This window comes from Paramisgurnus dabryanus, chromosome 4, assembly GCF_030506205.2.
Source record: "Paramisgurnus dabryanus chromosome 4, PD_genome_1.1, whole genome shotgun sequence".
Classification (NCBI taxonomy): domain Eukaryota; kingdom Metazoa; phylum Chordata; class Actinopteri; order Cypriniformes; family Cobitidae; genus Paramisgurnus; species Paramisgurnus dabryanus.
The window spans coordinates 49,236,488-49,261,580 of NC_133340.1; the positions used below are offsets into that span (position 1 = coordinate 49,236,488).

General features: G+C 37.4%; 1 protein-coding gene and 1 long non-coding RNA gene across 2 annotated transcripts in view; both read left to right on the forward strand.

Moving 5' to 3' along the window:
- The first annotated feature begins 3,182 nt into the window (after nucleotides 1–3,182).
- Nucleotides 3,183–6,378, forward strand: LOC135735555 (uncharacterized). Its single transcript, XR_010527644.2, has 6 exons — nucleotides 3,183–3,352; nucleotides 4,042–4,271; nucleotides 4,541–4,642; nucleotides 4,723–4,798; nucleotides 4,884–5,541; nucleotides 6,021–6,378. It is a non-coding gene; the product is annotated as an uncharacterized lncRNA (long non-coding RNA).
- Nucleotides 6,379–10,713: 4,335 nt separating this feature from the next.
- The window catches only part of nsun3 (NOP2/Sun RNA methyltransferase 3), a 45,846-nt gene continuing 31,466 nt past the window's right edge, over nucleotides 10,714–25,093 (forward strand). The window contains exons 1-2 of the mRNA XM_065254900.2: nucleotides 10,714–11,300; nucleotides 11,454–11,563. Of these exons, the coding sequence (XP_065110972.2) occupies nucleotides 11,295–11,300; nucleotides 11,454–11,563 (116 nt within the window). The 5' untranslated portion in view covers nucleotides 10,714–11,294. The remainder of the gene's footprint in view (nucleotides 11,301–11,453; nucleotides 11,564–25,093) is intronic.

A 25,093-nucleotide genomic window follows, 5' to 3' on the forward strand; every position in this document is an offset into this window, starting at 1 on the left:
TTGCATAGGGATTTCCCATAGAAACATGTGATGTGATGAATATTCATTTGTGAGCAAATAAGTGAACATCTGAGAGTTGTAATATGTTCCCTGGAGCACATTGATGAATTCCCATCCTTGAATTTAGCGGTGAACCCCTTATCTGTAAAGTTATTGAAAAGAATGTATTTGCATAGGGATTTCCCATAGAGAAATGTTCTGTGATGAATATTCAGTTGTGAGCAAATAAGTGAACATCTGAGAGTTGTAATATGTTCCCTGGAGCACAATGATGAATTCCCATCCTTGAATTTAGCGGTGAACCCCTTATCTGTAAAGTTATTGAAAAGAATGTATTTGCATAGGGATTTCCCATAGAAACATGTGATGTGATGAATATTCAGTTGTGAGCAAATAAGTGAACATCTGAGAGTTGTAATATGTTCCCTGCAGTACATTGATTAATTCCCATGTTGTTTTTGAGCGGTGAACCCTTTATCTGTAAAGTTATTGAAAAGAATGTATTTGCATGGTTTCCCATAGAAAAATGTGATGTGATGAATATTCATTTGTGAGCAAATAAGTGAACATCTGAGAGTTGTAATATGTTCCCTGGAGCACATTGAGGAATTCCCATGTTGTTTTGAGCAGTGAGCCCCTTGTCTCCAAAACTATTGAAAATAATGCAGTTGTAAAGAGAAATCCCATAGAGAAATGTGTTGTTATAAATTGTACTACAAATAATTGTACATAGAAGAGATATAGTATGTTCTTTAGAGTTTAATAAAGATTGCCCAATTTTTTTGGTGCAGTGCATCCCACGTTTGAAAAGCTATTGAACCGTATCATGTGTCATTAAATAAATGCATATTGCATTTCTAGTCAAACTTTTACTACAAATAATTCTCAACTACACATCTTAAACATGTTGAAAAGTAAATGGTAAATGGACTGCATTTATATAGCGCTTTTAACAGACCTATGGCCATACAAAGCGCTTTACAATTAGCCTCACATTCACCCATTCACTCCCACATTCATACACCGACGGCGGTGTCAGCCATGCAAGGCGCCAGCCAGCTCGTCGGGAGCAAGCTGGGGTTAGGTGTCTTGCTCAAGGACACCTCGACACTTGGTCCAGTGGAGCCGGGGATTGAACCACCAACCTTCCGGTTTGTAGACAACCTACATGAACCACTAGGCCACTGCCGCCCCGAACCATTTTCGCGTCGGTTTAGGGTTAGATTACGCAAAATTAAACAGTGTACGCGAAATTAAACAGTTGTCACCTGGCGTTGGGGTTAGAGTTAGGTACGCGAAATTAAACAGTTGTCACCTGGCGTTGGGGTTAGAGTTAGGTTTGGGTAGGGATGTCATTATGTAAATCTAACCCTAAACCGACGCGAAAATGGTAAGAAAATAGGAAAGAGAATGCAACGGACATAATAGTATTGAAGTCCCCAGTTCGTCAAAAAATGACGCGAAAGGTATACCCTCCGCGTCAACATATTGACGCATGGTCAAGTGTCGTCAAATATTGACGCCATGGGGTGAGACTGGGTTGGGTATTCAGGCTTCTTCTTTTAAACCTATTGAACAGAAACATATGATTAAGAAAACCAACTTCTTTATTTTGAGACAAACAGAAACATATAAAGAGTTTATATGCAGAGTGTATAAAATGCAGAGATAATCTTTGTTCTTGAGGTTACACTTGACTTTCCGTCTGGACTGCTTACAAATAACTACTCTTCTACATCTTCCATTCTCTAGGCATTCAACACATCATTTTAATGTAAATGTTCTTGCTAAAAATGTCATTAAACAGACATAGCAAATCAAGCTGATAGTTTCTGATAGGTCTATATAGGTAATTAAAACGGCTTCAATCATTAAGTGGTCGCACTTAATGAAGAAAAATATCACTTTGTAGACGGTCCCTAGGCTTCTCTCAGCACCCAGTTGGATATTCAACAGACATTTGCAACAAGGTAGGACATTACAACGATACTAGGATATTTTAAGCGATTGTGGAAAATGTAGGTTATAGGCAAGACACTTGGTAATTAGAAATTGCTAAGATTAAACTTCTGGCATGTCTACTAAGAAAGTTATTGACCCCGGAAGTCCGAATGTCTGAATATCAAACCAACTTAACCGCAGTATAGTTAGCTGTATAGTTAGCTGTTTCACAAGTTCATTGTATTTGAAGCTCAGTGATCTATTATTGTGAAATGACAATCAATTTCTATCAACACTGTTGCAAAATATAAATGACATTTTGACTAGCCACGTAGTGTATGCTTAAACAGGCAGGTGGATTGGAGTGCTCCTTATTAACTGAGATTGTTATTATCAAAAGTTTTGCTTAAAAAATATATATTAATACATTTATTTATGTATAACAATATACATATTGCATACTAAAGCACATTAAATGTTTTATATATATATATATTCTGTATAAGGGAGACTGATTTCTAGATATGTATTTAATGTTTTGAATCTTTTCTTTTGCAGAGAAAGCATTGTAGCCAACATTAAAAGGTATGTTGCTGTAACATCATCAAGGAAAATAAACCTGGAAAGTGAGGAGGCTCCATCAACCTCAAGATAGTAAAAGAAAACTCCTGTGAACCTGTGCTTAATTCAAGTTTTTACTACACTTAAACTGTTAAATTATTTAACAAATTAATCTTGAAATGACACTTACTGCTCTCAAATGCTGTTATTTCATATGGTGCTAAAGGACATTTTTTGGCTTTCTATTAATGGATTGGTGTGACAAGGGAGTTTTTTTCAAAATGACAAAAATGATACAGACATCATAAATCACAGTACTTTTGTACTTTAAGTACATTTTGAGGCAAATACTTTTGTGTGTGTGTGTGTGTGTGTGTGTGTGTGTGTGTGTGTGTGTGTGTGTGTGTGTGTGTGTGTGTGTGTGTGTGTGTGTGTGTGTGTGTGTGTGTGTGTGTGTGTGTGTGTGTGTGTGTGTGTGTGTGTGTGTGTGTGTGTGTGTGTGTGTGTAGCACTCTTTGTATCTGTTTACATTTATATTTGTTTAATCTTTCTATCTCTTTGTTGTGAGTCTTTCTATCTGTTTGTGTTTCTGCCCATCAACATGCCCATCCATTCAGAACTCCAATAACATCTCATGATCTTGGATAAGTTGGTTGATGGTCAAGAACTGAAGGATGAGCTCCAAAGTCCTAATGACTTTCTTGGTGAGCTGCAAGAAGAGGAAGCAGCACCGCCAGTGAAGACACCTGAGCCGAGGGTGCATTGGAGAAAAAGAGACATTGATGGAAATATTGTCTATGCAAGGTCAAGCAGGAATCAACCAAAGAAAGTTCAGTATCGTTTATTTTTGGTAAGTTGGAATTTTGTATATATGTATATTATATTGTATATTATATATAAATGTTGCTTTGTGTTGTTTTATCCTCTAAAGCAGATCACATTCGGAACACTGATCCTCCCAATGTTCTTGACACTCATTGTGAGGTGGGCTGTGCTCCAGAGACTGTTGCTGTGTACCTCAATTAGGCTTTTCACACCTGAAATTGTTAACCCTGGGTTATTCTAAAACCAGGGTTAACGGAATCCTGGGTTATTTTTTTCATGTTTCACACTGTTCAAACTTAACCAGGGGTTAAGAGATAACCCTGGGTATTCATAAGTTAACGTTTCACACTGTGCATTCCTAAACCCTGGGTCAGGAGTCTCCAACCCAGCTCCAACACACCTGTCTGTAATTATCAAGCAACCCTGAACACCATGATTAGCTACTTCAGCTGTGTTTAATTAGGGTCATAACATTCTAACCCTGCTTCGTTTCACACTGCATGCGTTTGGCACCGCAATGCGGGGTTAACACCACAAATGGGGTGCTAACCCTGCTCCGGGCAGGGTTTCATAACCCTGGGTAAAAAGCGGTGCTAACACCGCTTTCAAATTACAGGTGTGAAACGCTCCTTAACCCAGGGTTAAAAGCAGGGTTTAGAATGAAGATAACCCAGGGTTAAGCGCAGTGTGAAAAGCCCTAAAGTCTCTTTTCAGAGAGGTGGAGGGCAGAGAGACCCCGTCTGCTGAACACGGCTGTGGCAAAAGAAAATGTTTGTGGCAGAAGCCCAGCTGTTTTCCGGTGTTGTGACTGTCGACCTCGTCCCTTCTTCTGTGCTGAATGTGACGTCATCATGTCCTCCATAGCAGAGATGCCATGACTGCTGGATTCTTCCAGCCATTGCCTCCAACAACTGTTATGGTGGATAAGGCTCTTTCCCATTGTGGTAAGTTTTATGTATGTACATATTGTATATGTACAACATATATCATAAATCATTTTCAGAATAGTTAAGCTACAGTAATATGCTTTACTATCTCAATTATATCTTTTTGTCACATTGTATGATGTTGAATGTATGTGGATACTCCGTGTCAGTCAGCATTTTAAGCATATCTCATGTACTTTTTCAACCCACCATTGATCCATTACAATCTTATACTACTCAGTCAAAACAAATGATCTTAAATGTTTTTTACTGTATGATGTTTTCAGTGCGGCTTGTACCTGTGGAAATGCCTGACAAAATCTATGGTTGTTCACCTGAGTCATCAAGGGTCTGTCCAGGAAAGACAATTGCTGTGGTCACAATTAATGGTAAGAATGTAAAGAACTTTGTTTTTTTCCTGTTAAAACAGAATCTTAAATATCTTTTCATACTTTATTCCCAACAATAGATGTGACCTCCAAGACCTTCTTAACATTCATTTCCTTTTAGTATTTCATACCAAAGCCCATGATTTTAAATGTGAGGTAAGGAAAAGTTGCTACAAATGTGATAGAAAATAAATTAAACATCGGCAAACATCTGGTTCTTTCTTTCTTTATTTTTAACCAGGTGAAATGGAGTATGGCATATCAAGATGTTGCTGGATTAACACAAGGAGAGGAGGTGGAACAGTGCAATGCCTTTTTCTGTAGGATCACAGTGACCACAAAACCCAAGCAAGTAAAACAACTGCACTAGCAGGTGCAATACTGCACTAGTTATATTATCATATAATAAATAGGGGGCATAATATGAAGACATAATATTTTGTGTGTTTGCAGGATGCTCAGACCTGCCGACCCTCACATGGCCATGTGCTGGAATCAGCAAAAGTTTGACAATTTGGCCATCTCACTTACTCACTGATATCAGAAGGTAATGACATCAGTATAATTTGTTTGAGATGTTTTGAATTGTGTGTTAGCAGTGTTTGAAGCTGTGCATTAAAGATTTGGTTTTGTTTCTTGCTATCTGTGATTGTTTGCCAAAAAAAGCTCTGCAAATCCAGTTACAAAACCATGAAAAAGTCCATGAAAACTCAGTGACTTAAGACTTTCTCATAATTGCATTCCAGACTCTGTTGATCTAAGGACAGTGTCAGTTTGGAGACCTCAGTAGGAGCAAAAGATTCTTGTTGCAGAGATGGACCATCATTGGAAATCTCTTTCAGCCTGTGCTGATGCCATCAGAGAGCTGTCCTGCTTGTTTTCTAATGAGACAATGAAAAGTATGTATTTGTAATATATGGCATAATGGCAATGGATATTTTTATTTTGTTGTTAGTAAGAGTATAACCTATTAACTCAAATCTGCTAATGTGCACATTCACATAACTGCATATAGGACATATCCTCTCTAATCATTGAAGTAACAAGTAGTAAAACACATTTTATTAAAGGAAATTTAAATATTTTACTATGTTCTTACCTTAACTTAGACAAATGAATACACACATATCTTTTTCAATGCGTGCACTTTAAGTTTTGTACAGCGCCTCGTGAATGTGTGTATTAATTAATCTAAGTTGGGATCTAAGGGATTTTCTTTACCAATAATTAATACCTCTGTTTTGTCAGAATGTATCATATTAGGATGATGCTGTAATTTGGTCTAGTAAAGGAGAACAATGATGTTTTCCTTTAAGTACAAGTACCTCAAAGTTGTACTTTGTTTTCTAATGGCATTATCTCCACTTTGATATTACAGTGGCAAAACCTGGGATGACACCTGGGAGCCTGCCAGTGAATTCTAGCACAAGTCTCCACATCCCAGCCAGCTTTCAGCATGACAGCCTACACCTGTACATTATCAAGCACAATTAAAGTGTTATTTTAGCCTTTCCTTGCTGCTCTTTATTAAAGTTTTTGCACAGTACCCAGTCTCTTTTAGTGTTTTTTATTTTGTCTTTTTTAAAACTCTGTATTTCCATAAACTACACAGCAGACAAGAAGTGTCCCATGCAAGATCATAAGGTAGAGAGTTAGTGCTGTTTGCCATAATAAAATTCCCAAAGGCATTATATTTAAAGATTTTTGGAGCACAGTTTTAAGATGGGTAAGTCTACTTAAACGATGTGGTATGCCAGACATGAATAAGTACCACAAACATGTTCAATTCCAATATTAGATAAGAGTTACTTTAACATTTATAATTGTTATAAAAAAATTTTTTACATACATTTATTCAGAATAAAATTATGAAAATGTAGTGGTTCATATGTAAAACAGTAATTCAAACATTTTATTTTTGGCTAATTCTTTAAAGGACAGAAAATATATTTTTTGATAGCAGTCTGTATGCTCCAATAACTTTATTTTATTTTGTAAGCAAAAATGAAACATTTTGAAATATTGTATTATTTATTTCACATAGAGTATGCATCTGCAACAAGGCCCTATATAATATTAGTTGCCTTCAGGTTTATACCATTGAAACCAATAGGTATTTTCTTAGATTACTATGAACACCTTTTTTCCATACATCATAATCGTACCAGCGATTTACAGCCGTGCTGATCATTACATTCAGGAAGGATGTGCACGTGATTACTATATATGGACATGTGTGACGTTTCCTTGGCGTTAACAGTACATGCTGTGATTGGACTAACTTTTATTCAAAGATAATAAGTGACCCATTTTGCAAACTATGTTTTGGTGTCGTTATGACGTTAGTTATACTGTCAGTTATTGTTAGGTATTGCTATGTTAAAAGAGATTACCCGTTTATCGATATCCCAACCCTAACCCTATAGTGTACTACACCCATAGGTGTCATTTACACTGGGGACATGTCCCCACCATTTTTTGAAATGGCTGATTTTGTCCCCACCACTTTTTTAAAGCATTTGGTTAAAATGTTCTGAAAAATCAAGCAATACCTGTGCGACATACACTGCAAAAATGACTTTCTAACTTTTTCTACTTTTGTCTTGTTTTCAGTAGAAATATCTAAAAATTCTTAAATTAAGATGCTTTCTCTTGATGTGCAAAACGACCTAAGAAAATAAGTCAAGTTTTTAGACCAAACATACAATTTAAGTGAATTTGTGATTAAAACAAGCAAAAATGTCTGCCAATGGGGTGAGAAAAAAATCTTAAAATAAGATTAGTTTTTTCTTAAAAACTTAATTTAAGCAAAATTTTCTCACCCCATTGGCAGATAATTTGGCTTGTTTTACACTTCAAAAAAAGGATTTTTAAGAAAAAAAATTCTTAGTATTCTTAGTATCTTAAATTAAGATGCTTTTTCTTGATGAGCAAAACGACCCAAGAAAATAAGTCTAGTTTTAGACCAAAAATATGAAATTTAAGTGATTTTGTGCATAAAACAAGCCAAAAAAAATCTGCCAATGGGTTAAGCAAAAAATCTTACGATATACGTTTAAATTTGCTCGTGGTATTTAATTTCTTGAGCATGATGTATCCTGTTTAAACTGTGTGGGTGTATTGCAAGTTAGTGACTTTTTGGTTTAAAGTATGTTAATTGTAGCCCTACATGGTCTCTGTTTTGACTAGTTTTAAAATCAGACCTGATTTAGTAACATTGAATCCTGCAGTAGATAAAGCTTGTTTTTTTATATTGTTGCTATATTGTTAATTAAACTATTAAAATGATGTTCAATAAACATTGATTTTATATCCATCTTGATTGATTTTCCATCATTGAAATAACATTATTCGGGTGCAAACCTGATGAAAAATCAATGAAAAATGTCAACGTTGTTTCAATGATAATTTGGTTAATGGCATCAACATCACTTCTATGTTGATTCACTGTTGGTCTGCTACCTTGAGTGATTGAATTTATGTTGAAGAAAGATTGGTTTTTAAACCATTTTGATTGATTTTGCATCATTGAAATAACATTATTCCAGGGTGCAAACCTGTAAAATTTCATTGTTGATTCAATGATAATTTGGTTGATGGATTAACATCATTTCAATGTTGATTCACTGTTTGTCTGCTATCTGGGTTACCTAGCTACTTCCACTGACAAGACCCCTGTTCCAAGATGGCGGCGGTTTTGACGCATGCTTAGAACCCCAAGGCTACATCTAGTGTATATATCTATGATGCCTATGATCTTGATCATAGACATCATATAGGTAGACGCCCTATCGACCGCTACTGCCTACTGGCGCGGTGAGATATGGGGCCGCCATCTTAGATCGGTCACCCGCTCCACTCAGTGTAATCTGTATGACTGGTGGATTGAGCTATCAGCGCATTTAATTAATCATATCTCAGTGAATACCGAACAGATTTTCACGCGGGTTTTTTTGCTGCAAAGGTCATTCATGGAGCTATGATATAGGACACATGGTTCGGCGTATTTTAACCCCTTATGTGCCGCAAATCCTGTTTGAGTGGGGGTGACAATGTGATGTACATCTTTAAATTAATATTTCTCTGGGATTCTTTGGGCTAGAAACCTAATCTTGGTCTTGTTTTAAAGAAGACAATTTAGGGTTTTTCACAAATGAGTAAGAACGTAAAAATATTAAATATAAATATTTTTATAGCCGTTTACCTTTATTTTAATATATCAAATTATGCAGTAACATATTAATTTATAAATAAAATTGCATAAAAGTTAATGTTTCACACAATAAAAAATGTTAACATGAAGCAATATGTCTCAAGTAGTTGTGATCCAAATCACAAAAAAATTATGTTTGGGTCACAATTTTAATGGTTTTACCAACAACTGCCACTAGATTTTGCCACATACTCTTGTACTCTTCAAAAATATGTGGTGTAGGACATAAGATATTTTATAATTCACACACTATAAATATGACAAAGATGCAGAAACAGATAGTTGCAATAAAATAAGACTTTTTAATATGGTGAAGAAACAATTTAAAATGATTTATAAACCCCCCCCACACGCGCGCGCACGCACGCACGCACACATACACACACACACACCCCCCTGAAAGAGGACTGTTTTCCAGAGCTTCTTTCCCGTGCTCCCTTTCTGTAGTTCAAGAGATGTGAGTTTGGCAACATGGTGGAGCCTTATCTTTAAAAACACAGACACAACCAGTGACAACGAGTCAGACTGATAGTTGTCGATTCCAAACCGAGTCTCCTCAATGTCCTCCCTACGAAGGAAAACATCCTCTGTCCCTGTTGACATCTTAGCTTTTTAAAGCTCGGCGGATCACGCAGCTCACAGCACCTTATAATAATAATAATAATAATAATACACATTTATATAGCGCTTTACACAATACTCACAACAGAGAAACTCTTGTAATTATTACTTTACTTTACCCCACTCTCCTTGCAGGGTGAACAGCGGCTGGTGCAGTAAACATAGCCTAGCGAACGTTAGCTGGCTACGATTTCAGTACAGTAAAATCAATAAGCTGGCTCTTTCTCAATTTTCTGTTAATATTCTATTCACAAAATACAACCAAAAGTACCGCGATGTTAAAAAGTACTTGTGAAAATAATCCTCCGGGCTCTATTTGCGATCGTCGGCCGATTAGAACAGGAAAATGCTCCACAGTGCTCTGACATCTTATCTGCTGCCATGCAACGAAACTAGGAGAACGACCGGTTTAAGATGGCCGCCGTATTTCTCAGTCCCCAGCGGCCAATAGGGCATCTAGTCTTCTATATGATATCTATGATCTTGATGCCTTCCTGCCTTGGAAAACTGCGGCAGAAGGCAGCAATTTAGAGTTTTCGGAAGCAGCCAAGATTTAAATAGTGTATTATTATTAACAAAGATTTAAAAAAAAAAAATGCTTTATAAGTGCAGTTAATTATTAGTTCATGTTCACTAATGTAGTAAACTAATGTTAACTAATAAACCTTATTGTAAAATGTAACCCAATTATTTGTTAATTATATTATATATAATATATTATATTAAAATATGTAAATCACTTTTACAATTTATATAAGCTGCTTATACTATTTATGTGAACTGTTTTTATTTATATTCCATTTAAATAGCAACAAGCCGGCCTGAAAAATTCACATGAAATTCCATTTAGTGAACTCACCTCAACATGTATTTTACAATCATTTAAATCCACATGGGCAATGCTGAAGTCACTGTTACAAACTGTACACCGTGCAAGATTCATTATTTTTAACTCTTACAAGACGGGGGTAGTTTGGCGTACAATGTGTCTTATATTCACGCACGCACGCACGCACGCACGCACGCACGCACGCACACACACACACACGCAAAGACGTGCGCGTGCTAAATTACATATTAACGTAGGACGGGTGGCAACCCTAGAAACTGGACTGGATAAGAGAATATAGGTTTGAGATAAATATGAACAGAAGATGGCAGTAATGCAACAAACTGGATACCAGCTGCCGTAAAACACCGAAGAAGAAGACGGAACTAATATGAGACGTTTAACGTTTCTGGGGGAAGGCGGACTGCAGAGGATAAACAAATAAGCTGTGTCTCATTTCATTTAATTTCGAAGGTTGTATCCTCACAAGGACTCATCCTCTGAAGGATGTGGTCTACGGAGAGTTCTTAACCAGAATTAAACGAGACGTCCTTCATAGGAAACACGGGCAGGAAAGGAAATAGGAAGTGTCACGTTGCTATGCCAACACGTTCACGGCCGCCGTCATTTTTTCAAATAAACGGTTGTTGACGTCAACGCAAAGAATTGTGGGCTATCTGTAGCAGCAAAGGATACATCTCCTTCGACTTCCTGTGAAAGAAGAGCGCATTCGAATATCGCCTTCAGAGAGTCCTACTTACATTTCTGAAATGAGACCGTCTCAATGACGTAACCTTAGAACGCGACCTCTAGAGGACGCAACCTGTGAAACGAGACACAGCTAGAGTCACAAACTGAGCGTTCTTTACCGGTGTACATATCGATGTTTTCTGTAGCATTGTGGTATATTAAGGGATTTTCCAGTAGCCATATTCTCTTTCTGAAGTCTTTTAAGTGTTGGCACTCATCCAGTTAGCGGAAAAAACACGATGAGGGTGTGTTTCACTTTAACTATATAGAAAAATTACAATTTCCTAAATATAAATATTAATTTAAACGAGTTATAGTCATATATTTTAAACTCTTTTTTAATGTTGCTAGTTTACAATATAGTAATTTGTAATTGTTGCCATTATTTATCCCGTCAGCTTACAGCACGCTGTAAATATAAATCTGTGAAGCAAGTCTGCAAGACTGTACTCCAGCATTTTGATGCACAGTACAATCAAGAACTTGGAGAGCAGTGGCATCGTGCAAGGTAGTCAATATCTATCTTTCCATAATCATCACTTTCTGTCAGTTACGGTAATTTTTTATTATAAATCGTTAATGGATGTTAACTAACTAAAGGTACAATGCTTTTGCACATCACAATAACATTTGTGCACAAAGTATGAGAACAAAATAAGACAACCTTATGTGCAACATTTACACATATTTGACATTATTAGGGACATATTTCTGTAATGTGCATCACATCAGGGGCGCAACTGCCCCTTTGCGAGATTGCCATATTTTAAAACCTAGTTTTTCACCACACAATTGTATTAGTGCCGTTAAACATTCACAGTGCTGTGGAACAAATAAGTTTAGACTTCACTGTTTTTGGTGTCAATTAGTCAATTAGTTGTCCTCAGTGTGAAAATGTGAATCTCAACATCACTGAAAATGTTCAAAAAATGCAGTAGAGGCTGGAAAACTAAAAAATGTGACTTGCCTGACAGATTTTTCTAAGGACCAGTGGCCAGTTTCGGAAAAAAAAGAGACTCATGAACAACTATAACAAAACATAAAAAAAAGAGTTGTTGGTCATCCATGTTACAACAGCAAGGTAGAGAAACATAAAATTAACATTTATTTTGAATAATAGTCATGCAATTCTTTAAAAAAAAAATGTGATGATGTATAAATTGTAATGAGGCTAAATAATTACTACTTATTTAATCTAACAGAAGATAAAAACAATAAAAAACATGAGGAAGTAATGTATTTGCTTAGTAAGAGGCATGTAGCAGTGTTGTAGTCAAGACCAGCTGATGCGAGTCAGAATCAAGGTCGAGACCAGAGTTGGTTGAGTCCAAGTCAAGAGGTCTGAGTCTGAGTGAAGGTCGAGGCCAAAGAGGTTTGAGTCCGAGTCAAGACGGAGACCAGAGAGTGTCGAGTCAGAGTCAGAGTCCAGATAAAGTTGATTTTAGACTTATGAAATCCTAAAGAATGTTAAATGTTTAGTTAAAACAAGAAAATGTATACTATACACCAGGTATACTACCTTATGATACGTTATAATCCTATTTTAGTATTCAATTCAATTCAATTCAATTTTATTTATATAGCGCTTTTCACAAAAGTCAATTGTTTCAAAGCAGCTTTACATAAATAGAAGCAGTGAAAAGCACAGAAAAACGACAGATAGCACAACAAAATACATGATAGCATAAGCAGTTAAATTTGCTGCGGCTATGACTCAATATTATAAGTGAACGTATTACTAAAGTAACGTCTAGAAGAGGAAGCTAAGTAAAGCCCAAAAAGGCTGCCTCCCCATGGTGAAAAACCCCCTAGGAGAAAAAAACCCCGGGGCTTTTATCCGAGGAAAAATAAGTCCTAGGAGGGAAAAACCCTTGGGAGAACGGATAAGGAGATTTAGCGGAGATTAAGCGGGTTCTGCCGGTGATCGTTGGTCAGGCATCAGCTGGGCATCACGTTGAAGGACGGCCAGTAGATCAGAGGTGTGCCGACTTTCACATCTACCGGGACTGGGTCTGTTTGTCTCGTTGTCCTCGGGTCGAGGACGAGACAGGGAGAGAAAAACAAAATCGTATTAGCGTAGCGGCCGTTCATATGTATTGAAGTGTCACACAGTGATGTGGTTTAACTCAGCTTAGTTCCAGACAGACTAACTATTGCGGCATAATTATATTACCCACAGTTGAGGATTTAGCAAATTGGGGGCCCAATGCGAAGGTATATATGGTAAATAAGGGTCTCCTTCCGATCTTTAAGAGAAAATGAAACCTGACGACCCGCAGGTTCAGTGGCAAACGGGTCTATATTGTATACCATTTACAGGACCATGAGAAAACGCCAAACATCGCAACCCGACCATACGTGCTAACCCGTTTGACTAAGGCCGGAAGCCCCACTGTCGTCGTTAATGCAGGTTCAGTGGCAAACGGGTATGTATGGCATACTATTCACAAGACACACGAAAGCGCGAAAAACACAACCCGACCATACATACCAACCCGTTTGACTAAGGCGGGAGGCCCCACTGTCGTCGTTGATGCAGGTTCAGTGGCAAACGGGTCTGTATGGCATACTATTCACAAGACTTACGATAGCGCCAAAATCGCAACCCGACCATACGTGCCAACCGGTTTGACTAAGGCTGGATGCCCCACTGTCGTCGTTAATGCAGGTTCAGTGGCAAACGGGTTGGTATGGCATACTATTCACAAGACACACGAAAGCACCAAAATCGTAACCCAACCATACGTGCCAAACCGTTTGACTAAGGCCGGAAGCCCCACTGTCGTCGTTAATGCAGGTTCAGTGGCAAACGGTGGCAAACTATTTAATGCAATTCATTTTAAGTGTTCATGCAGAAAAGGTTTTTATTTATTTATTTGGTTGGTCTGTGTTATGACCTTGAGTGCTTTGTTCTGTAAAAATAACTATTGTGAGTAAAGTACCTTTACTAGACAAATTATGCGAATGCTTTGTTGAAGAGAAAAGTTTTAAGTCTAGATTTAAAATGATCGACTGTGTCTGATTCTCGGACATCGGTTGGTAAATCATTCCAGAGCTTAGGGGCTAAGTAGGAAAAGGATCTTCCACTTTTAGACACTTTTGATAGTCTAGGGATAATCAATAGGCCAGAATTTTGCGAACGTAGTGTGCGTGATGGATTGTATTCTGATGGTAATTCTCTAAGATATGAGGGTGCTAAGCCATTTAAAGCTTTGTAGGTGATTAGTGATATTTTAAATTGTATGCGATATTTAACTGGTAGCCAGTGTAAAGATGCCAGAATTGGGCTTATGTGGTCATACTTCTTAGATCGAGTAAGCACTCTTGCAGAAGCGTTTTGAACTAGCTGAAGCTTGTTGACCTGATTTGAATGGCATCCCCCGAGTAGCGAGTTACAATAGCAGGGCTCAACATAAAGGACTGCCCGGTTGCCCGGGGCAAGCATGAGAGACGTTCGGGCCAGTAAAAAGAATTGTCACTTGCCCGATCGGGCCAGTCCTTCATCCTCAGTCACTAAAATATATTTTCATCAATGTATATTATTTAACATCTTGGAAGCAGATATTTGCTTGGGTAAAACACAACGAAAGAAACAATGCAATATTTTGCACAGTTTGCTGTCAGTTAACAGGTAAAGCTGAAAAGTTGGGAGCCTTTTTCGTTGGAACATGTCTGTTGTATATGTATACAATTATATGTGACTTTTAAATTATTATTTTAAATATGTGACACTGACAGTTTTTTATTGGGGCCAGTGAACATTTTGGCAGGGCAAGTGAAAACCTGAACCACTGGCCCGACTGGGCCAGTATAAAAAAATATTTGCGTTGAGCCCTGAATAGTCTATTCTAGAGGTCATAAAAGCATGAATAAGCTTCTCTGCGTCAGATGTAGACAGTATATGGCGTATTTTTGAGATATTTCTAAGATGGAAGAATGCTGTGCGGCAGACGTTGGCGATATGACTATCAAAGGATAAGTTGCTGACGAACATCACACCTAAGTTCCTAACCGTGGAAGATGGCACCACAGTACAGCCATCTATGTGCAATTTGTAATCTGACATATTATGTTTGTAGCGATTTGGTTCAATAATAAGTATCTCTGTCTTATTGGAGTTGAGCTTAAGAAAGTTATGTGCCATCCAGTCACTAACATTGCTAATGCAGTCTTTTAGCTTAGAAAACGTGTGTGTTTCGCTGGGATGCGAGTAGATGTAAAGCTGGGTATCATCCGCATAGCAGTGAAAACTTATGTTATGTTTCCTGATAATGTCTCCTAGGGGTAACATGTATAACGAGAACAGGATAGGACCTAAAACGGATCCCTGCGGTACACCGTATTTAACCAGGGAGTGAAATGACCCCTCCTCATTTACATAAACAAAGTGATAGCGATTGGTTAGATATGACCTAAACCAGGCTAGCGCCTGACCACTGATACCAACATAGTTTTCTAGTCTATTGAGTAAGATTGTGTGATCTATTGTGTCAAAGGCTGCAATAAGGTCTAGTAATATAAGAATTGAGATTTCACCACGATTGGATGTTAATAGGAGGTCATTTGTAACTCTAAGCAACGCTGTCTCTGTTCTATGGTGGGGCCTGAATCCTGATTGGAACTTTTCATATGTACTATTATTTGTCAAGAATGTGCGTAACTGGCTTGCCACTACCTTTTCTAATATTTTCGAAAGAAAAGGGAGATTTGAGATTGGTCTAAAGTTATTAAGCCCTCCTTGATCAAGCTGTGGTTTTTTAATCAGCGGTTTAATAACTGCTAGTTTGAAAGCTGTTGGAACGTATCCTATTTCTAGCGATGAGTTAAAGATATTTAGAACCGGGGTTGACACTACAGGGAATACCTCTTTAAGTAGTTTTGTGGGAGCGGGGTCTAATATACAGGACGATGATTTGGATGATGTGACTAGTTTAGAGAGCTCATCTATTGTAGTAGGTTTAAATGAATCAAGATGTTTGTATGGTAGTCTAGTGTTAAGTGAACTAATGGGTAGAGTAGTGGCTGCCTGGGTAGCTACGATGTTTTCCCTAATAGCCGAAATTTTGTAAGAAAATAAGTTCATGAAGTCGTTACTATTGTGTTGAAGTTTACTATTGGTTTCTGTTTGTTCTTTGTTTCTAGTCAGTTTCGCAACTGTGCTAAAGAGGAAACGAGGGTTATTATGATTCTCATTTATAAGCTTGCTAAGATATGTAGATCTGGCGGTTTTAATAGCCTGTCTGTAGTGTTTAACACTCTCTTTCCATGCTGCACGCCATACTTCTAACTTTGTGCTTCTATAATTTCTTTCCATTTTTCTAGCTGTACAGACAGGGGTATTCTGGTTTTTAATAATATTCTCATTTGTGGATTAAAATTGTTGTAAGTGACACATCCTAGGATAAAACTACTTAATTAAAATAATGATCAGTAAATATCTCTAAAAATCTCAAACCAAAGTTATGGCACTGCTGTAGCTTATTATGTCAATACAAATGACCAACCCCAGTGATCAGCCAATAACAATGATCAGTTCCCTTCATTTTTATCAGCTATTCTCAAACAAAGGACCATGTTAAATTAAATGAAAACGTTTCTATTTGTCTAGGCCCTAATGAAAATAACTTTTGTACTGAAACATAATACAAGGGTAAAACACACACATTGCAGCAACCTACAATGAGTAGAAATCAGTAGGCCAAAGATCTATATGGTTGCATATTTACAATATTGAAACTATAAACTTAAAACAATGCTATGTAGAATGAATCTCTATTGCAAGAAACTAATACACAGCTGCTCAACTAGTGAGAAAAACCTAACTCAGATATCAAACTCATCAAACACTGTTCAAAAACACATTTGATTCATTTCATGATTTCAGATGTTACAAAGATGTTTGTAATTATATAAAAATAAATGAAACAACAATACTTTAATAAGTAATATATCTGTACATTAATTCATAGGCTTCATCGTCATAGTGGGCGTTCCTACTGTATAGCTGTTGATTGGCAGATGACACCAGGCTGCAGTTGACCTCCTGACTTCCTGACTAATGCTCGAGAAAATTATTTTCTTTGAAAATTGCAGAAAGTCATTGTGACCGTTTGAAACATTTCTGATGGCATGTAAAACATGCCATCAGAAATGTTTTAAACGGTCACAATGACTTTGTGTACGGTCATCTAGTACGAGCTCAGAGCTGTTTCGTTATTTGTGCACATTTATTTTGCACTGTACAGTTAGATGTAGTGCTGCCACGAATAGTCGACGTAGTCGACGTAATCGACGATGAAAATTTGTCGACGGCAATTTTTTTAGTCGAGGAGTCGCATATTTATTTTTTTCCGTCTCAAACGGCCCACTGTAATTCTGTCTCCTATCTCAAATGGCTCAATGTAATTCACCTCCACACCAGTCTGTGCGCTGTGCGCGCCCTGCTGGTTAATCTGCTACGCTATCATCTTTCTTCCCTCTCCCCCTGCCTTCACTGCTTTAATTTTGAAAAATTGGCGGTGACAGGTGACTCTATGGAATTATGAGTCGGAAAGCTTCCGAAGTATGAAAGTATTTTAAGCCAAGTTGTGATAAAAGAGTGGTCTGTTACACCGTGACAAACGTCGCCGGCTTATCATGGGAGCACAACGACAATGCACGAGCATCTCAAACGAAAACACTCGGGAGTTATTGACGATACACCCACAGACAATAGGACAACGTAAGTAACTGTTATATGATTATTAATGAAACGGCGAGCTAGTCAGTACCGTTTTATTAACTCTTTTGAGAAGTACAATGACTCTGTATTTGGATGTTAAAGGCTATCAGTGTTTGCTCGTGATTCCGCCACGGAATCAACACTGGACGCAACAAATAGATTATTTTTCATGATTCCCATTTACATTTTTATTTTACTATTTTAAACGGCTCAATTCATTGTTGCGAGTGTTCAGCGCGTCTCTCTCTCTCTCTCTCTATCACTCATGTTGCTTGCAGCGCCTCAACAGCGCGCGCCTCTCTCTTACGTGACAGTGAAAAGGTGGCAGTGTTTTTAATGTACTTTCTTTTTTGCGTAAACGTCAACATTCACAGATGTCTCTGACAAAGACGACTGATCGAGTTAACATGACTTGAAGAAAGATTAGCAGTAGTGTGAGTCTGTGTGCGAGCTTTCTCCCTCCCTATGATGCTGTATGCCGTGTTCTGTAGTCTATGTAACAACAACAGTGTATTCTCTTATATTTCTGAATTTGCACCGAATTGTCTGCGCTATATCACTCGCATTTAAAATCAAGAAATGGCTCAAAACACAACAACAATTATGAGAAGAGCAACAGCAGTAAAGCTACAATGTAAATGTATGGTGATTTTGCATATCTAAATCAGGATTTTAGCAGCAGTTAAAGGAACAGCTGGTTGGATAAAAAACGAGGTGATGGGTCATGTTTAGGCACTATTTTATAGGCTACAACAGAACAGATAATATGTAAAATAGCATTCAGTTGTGTTAAAATGCAATATAAGATCAAAGAGTAGAAGTGAAACATTTCATATTTCTGTTATGCATCTACTTTGCACTGGAAGTTTTTATTATTATTTATATTGTTTACATTGTAATTTTTTATTTGGTAACATTAAAGTTATTCATATTGTTTATGACACCTGTGAGTTCAAAATAAAATGGACAATGAAATAACAAACACTTGAGTTTTTTTTAATTAGTCGTTTAGAATAGTCGACTATTCGAAAAATTAGTCGAAAGATTAGTCGTTAGAAAATTAGTCGTTAGTGGCAGCACTAGTTAGATGACCATACAGTTAGATGAACTGACTGGAACCTATTAGGCTGATCACCGCAAATTCTTTTGACATTTTTGTTGCAATAGATTCTCTTATTTTTTCTCATTGGCTCATTTGGATCTTAAAGGGGTACAGACAAAAAATTTCACATTTTTGCCAACACCTTAGTGGCAATTTTTACATTCTATAATAAGTTATCTATGGGGACACCAGAGATTTTATTAGCATCTTGTGAAAAGTGATATGTCACCTTTAACCCCCTGGGTTCCAAGAACGCGGGGCCGCGTTTTGACGTGTTTTCTCGTTATCATGGCAGAATCAACATAAAATACTCCATCATTAATAATCATACACTTACGTGTTTGACATCATTTGAAACTGTAAAGGGTCTTCTTTAATATGTGTACATTCACAATAACAAGAGATCTTTGTGTTTTTGTCAAATAAAGAAAATAAACAGGGTACGCATCCAGACATTTTTGTCTCCGCCAGTTGTCTGTCAAAACACGTTACAAAAATCTATTGAAACTCTGCGAATACTCGTCACACAAACATGATACACATATCCAAAGAAAGCCTGAATTTTAAACAAGCTAATTATAATCGAAAACAAATATTGCCTGTTTATATAATCTGCATTGAAGTAAAGAGATTATCGTTTTTCCTGGCTGACTTCATTATCTTTAATGCGGTCACGCCCACAGGCGGTACACGCTGTTGACATGGTAATGAACAGACAAGCAGTTCAAACGATAATAATAAAAAAGCCTAAAGTTTTATCAGATTTAAAGACTTTACCGCATGTTTGGATGATAAACTTTATACACACACATGAGGAAGATCTTCATTTATGTCTGGACATTGGGGAAGAGAAGCGTTTATCTTTAACGTTACCTAAGAAGAAGAACAATGGAGGATGCACTGGAGGAGGATATATACTTGAAGTAAGTAACAGTTAATTTATCCTCATTTATATTTGCTATCATGTAATATGGTTATGGCTTATGGTTATGCAGTTCAGCCTACATAAGCGACCTCAGCAGACTGCACGCTTTGGATTGAAAAACTTTCGCATTGTTTACAAACAAGGACGCGTGATCTCACGTAATGGCGGATTTAACTGTTACATGCTGTACAGTGTTAAACACAGTTATTTACTTATATTTTTCATGGCAACTTTCAGTAAGGCTGCACTGCTGGATCTTTTAAGTGTGTGCCTTAATATGATTCCATATATTGTTTACATGCTTATTTACAAATGAGTACGTGTGACCTCTCGTAATGGCGGATATCTGTTACATGTTGTACAGTGTTAGACATAGTTATTCAATTTCGTATCCTTCATGTCAACTTTCAGTAAGGCTGCACTGCGGGATCTGCTGTCATACCTGTATGATTCCATATATTTACATGCAACTCAATTCCATACATTGCGTTTTACATGCAACGCCATTTTTTATGAGCGCCACGTTGTTTACAAGGAGACGCGAGCTCGCGCACATGAACGCCATATGCAATGTGTTTTTAAAGTTCATACGCACTTACAGAAACGCATTTAAAACAGAAGCTAGACGATAAGGGGATAGTCATCTGAAAACAGCTTTTTAATCACTGCATGATAGTTTATCTGAATGTAGTGCTGTCAGTGATATTTACCCATCTGTTATGTATGTAAGGGTATTTCTGTGGACAATTTATGCTAACAGCTGTTCTTAACTCTCTTACAGGTCTGCATCCCTCTCATCAGTACAAAACTATGAAGTGAAAAAACATATTCACACTTTTTGGACATAAAGTTATATGGTAACATGAGCCACATGTTTACAGCTCTGTTGTTTATCAGTTTCTTAGTTTATACAAGTTAAATTTTTGAATCGGGTTTATTTCCAAATAAACTGAAAATGTCCTACTGACCTTCATTTCTATTTTGATTATATTGTTAACTTCTTAATAAACCTCAAATAAACATGTATACATTTATTTGTCCTCACATTCTTTACTGTAGTTCCCTCTAACATTCCTGCCTCATTGTGCAGCTCATTATGCGAGTCTTTTGTTTGTTTGCTAGCTGTCAATCAATCTTTCTCGCGTACTGCCCCTCTTAACAAAAAGTGTCTTACAATTGTTCTAATTGTAAAGCAACTGAAAAAAGACCAAATGTAAGAGCATGTCAGAACCTCTGACAGTGTCCCAAAATGGTCGGACCCCAGAGGGTAAACAACTATCAATCAACATCAATTTAGTAAATAATAGTAAGATAATAATCATTATGATCATGATCAACTGGAAGGGTTTCAAGACAAGCAAGGCGGATACAACTCGAGCCACTTTTTGCACATTTATTGGGTACACATAACTTACACAACCAGTTATATGTGACGTTTTATTTAATCACTTAACTAATCCGTTTGATCTCTAGGTTGTAAACCTGCAATAAAAACAAACAAACACCAAAATGAACTTATGAAATAACATAATCATGAGATATACATTTTCGATCTAAAATATTAACAATGACAGTTTACAGACACTCACCAGCAAGTGTGCCAGTCCTGACCAACAGCTAAATGAAATGAAACTAAAGGCAGCGCCTACTCAATCATTAACTACGCATATACAGACGTTAACTAGGAAAGATCATAAAACATATTTGTACCCTAGGCAAGGCAAGTTTATTTGTATAGCACATTTCATACACAGAGGTCATTCAAAGTGCTTTACATAGAAATGAGAAAACAAAAAATCAAAGATACATGAATTAAAAGAAAATAAATGTGATTTTAATAAAAATTGTTTAAATGTGTGAAAAAGAATAAAACAGGAATAAAACTATAAAACCGTTAAAATAAGAATAAAATCAAGAGAAATAAAAATAAATTAAAATAGTGCATATAAAATATAGTGCAATCAGTTTGGACGCAGCATAGTGCTCGTTAAGTAAATGCATAGCTAAACAAATGTGTTTTGAGTCTGGATTTGAATGTGACTACTGTTGGAGCACATCTGATCTCTTCTGGAAGCTGGTTCCAGCTGCGACTGGCATAATAGCTAAAAGCTGACTCTCCTTGCTTTGAATGAACCCTTGGTATTTCTAGCTGATGTGATCCTAATGATCTGAGTGATCTGTTGGGTTTATATTCAATGAGCATATCAGTAATGTATTGAGGTCCTAGTCCACTGAGTGATTTATATACCATTAATAATACTTTAAAATCAATCCTAAATGTAACTGGTAGCCAGTGTAGCGACCTGAGGACTGGTGTGATATGTTCGTATTTTCTGGTTCTGCTCAGAATCCTGGCAGCAGCGTTCTGAATGAGCTGGAGCTGTCTGATGGTTTTTTTGGGAAGGCCAGTGAGGAGGCCATTACAATAATCCACCCTGCTGGTGATGAAAGCATGCACAAGTTTCTCTAAGTCTTGTCTGGAAACAAAGCATCTAATTCTTGAGATATTTTTGAGATGATAATATGCTGATTTAGTTATTGCTTTGACATGACTACTGAAACTAAGGTCAGATTCCAGAATCACACCAAGACTCCTGACTTGATTTTTAGTTGTTTGGCCTCTAGCGTCAAGGTATGCATTCACCTTGAGAACTTCATCTTTGTTTCCAAATGCAATGACTTCAGTTTTCTCTTTGTTTAACTGAAGAAAGTTTTGGCACATCCAACTGTTAACTTCATCAATGCATTTGCACAGGGAGTCAATGGGGCTGTAGTCGTTAGGGGATAGAGCTAAGTAGATTTGAGTGTCGTCTGCATAACTGTGGTAGGCAATTTGGTTCTCTCTCATTATTTGGCTCAGTGGGAGCATATACAGGTTGAACAGGAGTGGCGCAAGAATTGAACCTTGCGGGACTCCACATGCAATGGATGTCCACTCAGATTTATGGCCACCTATACTTACATAATAACCTCTCCCTTCTAAGTATGACCTGAACCATTTCAGGACCACCCCAGAAAGCCCGACCCAGTTTTCCAGCCTGTCAAGAAGTATGTTGTGATTGACAGTGTCAAAAGCAGCACTGAGGTCGAGTAGCACCAGCACTGATAGTTTGCCTGTGTCTGTATTGAGGCGAATATCATTTATTATCTTTATGAGTGCTGTCTCTGTACTGGGGTGTGGTTTGAAACCAGATTGAAAAAATGTCAGAGTAACCATTAGAAATTAAGAATTTGTTCAGCTGATTGAAAACAACTTTTTCAAGGATCTTGCCTATGAAAGGAAGATTTGAGATTGGTCTGTAGTTGCTCAACACAGTGTTATCCAAGTTGCTCTTTTTCAGGAGGGGCTTAACAACTGCAGTTTTAAGGGACTTTGGAAAAGTCCCAGAGATAAGGGATGAATTTACCACTTCTAGGAGGTCTGCTTCTAAACAGTTAAAGACACTTTTGAAAAAAGATGTGGGGAGTGTGTCAAGGGCGCAGGCTGATGTTTTAAGATGCTGTACTGTACTGAACTGCTTCGAAATCAGACATCGTAACTACTTTCTGATGTTGTGGTCTGATTTGTCTGACCCCGGCACAGCTCAAGGATGTGCTGATCACCTTTCTGATATTATTGATTTTCTCAGAGAAGAAGTAAGCAAACTCACTGCATTTGCTGTCTGAGAGCATTTCACTTGGAATGTGACTTGGGGGGGTTGTTAGTCTCTCTATAGTAGCAAAAAGAGTGCGTGTGTTATTTATGTTGTTGTTTATAATATTTGAAAAAAAAGTCTGTCTAGCTTTGCCTAGTTCCACACTGAAAGCATGAAGGCTGTCTTTATAGATATTATAGTGAATTACAAGTTTTGTCTTCCGCCACATGCGCTCAGCTTTTCTGCATTGTCTCTTCATTTTCTGCACCTCTGTTGAGTTTCTCCAAGGTGATTTTTGCCTGCCATTCTTCTTCTTGACTTTCACAGGAGCAATATCATCGATTGCACTCTTAACTTTCGAATTAAAGGAATCAAGGAGAAAATCAACAGAGTCTGCAGATATGCCTGGTGTTAAAGATATAGCCTTCATTAACAGCACACTGGTGTTCTCATTAAAGCATTTCTTTTTGACAGACACAGATCTAGTTTCAATAGTAGGAGAGATCAATATATCAAAGAAAATACAGAAATGGTCAGACAGTGCTACATCCTTAATAATAATTGATGAAATGTTTACACCCTTACTGATAATTAAATCTAGAGTGTGTCCACGATTGTGTGTGGGTCCATGTACATGTTGAGTCAGATCAAAAGTATTTAAAACAGCTGTGACATCTTTTGCCATAATGCTTTCTGGCTTATCTATGTGAATGTTAAAATCTCCAGCAATAGCAAAACAGTCAAACTCTGAGGAAATCGTTGATAACAGTTCTATAAAGTCCTCAACAAATACTGGAGAGTATTTTGGGGGCCTGTAAATAATGATCAGTAGAATGCGTGGAGTACCTTTCAACACAATACCTAGATATTCAAAAGACGGGTAATTCCCAAATGACACTTGCTTACATTGATAGACATTTTTAAAAAGAGCAGCTACACCTCCACCTCTCCTAGCAGTTCTGCAGACACTCATAAAAGTAAAGTTAGGAGGGGCTGTTTCATTAAGGACTGTTGCACTGTAGCTTTCTTCTAGCCATGTTTCATTTAGAAACATAAAATCCAGGTTGTTTGTGGCTATTAAGTCGCTGACTAGAAGTGATTTGTTTTTAAGTGAACAGATATTTAAAAGTGCTAACTTAACAGTACTAACTTTTTCGCTAACAGAGATCTTATTTTGATATGTCACAGGCAGCAGATTAGATTGATTTGCCACACGGTTTGATACAGCCTTAGGCTTTCTATCATGTACTAAAACAGAAATAGAGAAAAATATAGGTACACTGAGTTCCTGCTTTTGTAAACATTTGATAAAAGTATTAGTATTTTCATAACAGGAACCCGACACATATCACTGAGAGCCGTTATCAGTTGTTTTTGGTTCACCTACAGCAGATGGAGGAGGGTGTGTGCCTTGGCGTTGTGACTGAGACCGAAGAGCTCTCACAGGACAAGGAGGAGGAACTGGGCCCACTGGCTTTGGTGGTTGTGGGGCTTGCCCTATTCTGGTTGAAAGCTGGGGGCTCGCAGCAATAGAGTGGGATAGTTTAGTTCCAGCATTAACCAGTTCCTCCATTTTTCCGGAGAAGGTCAAAAGCGGGGATGCTGGAGAGAGGAATGACATATCTATTGAGGAGGAGTCATGTTGCTCTGATGTG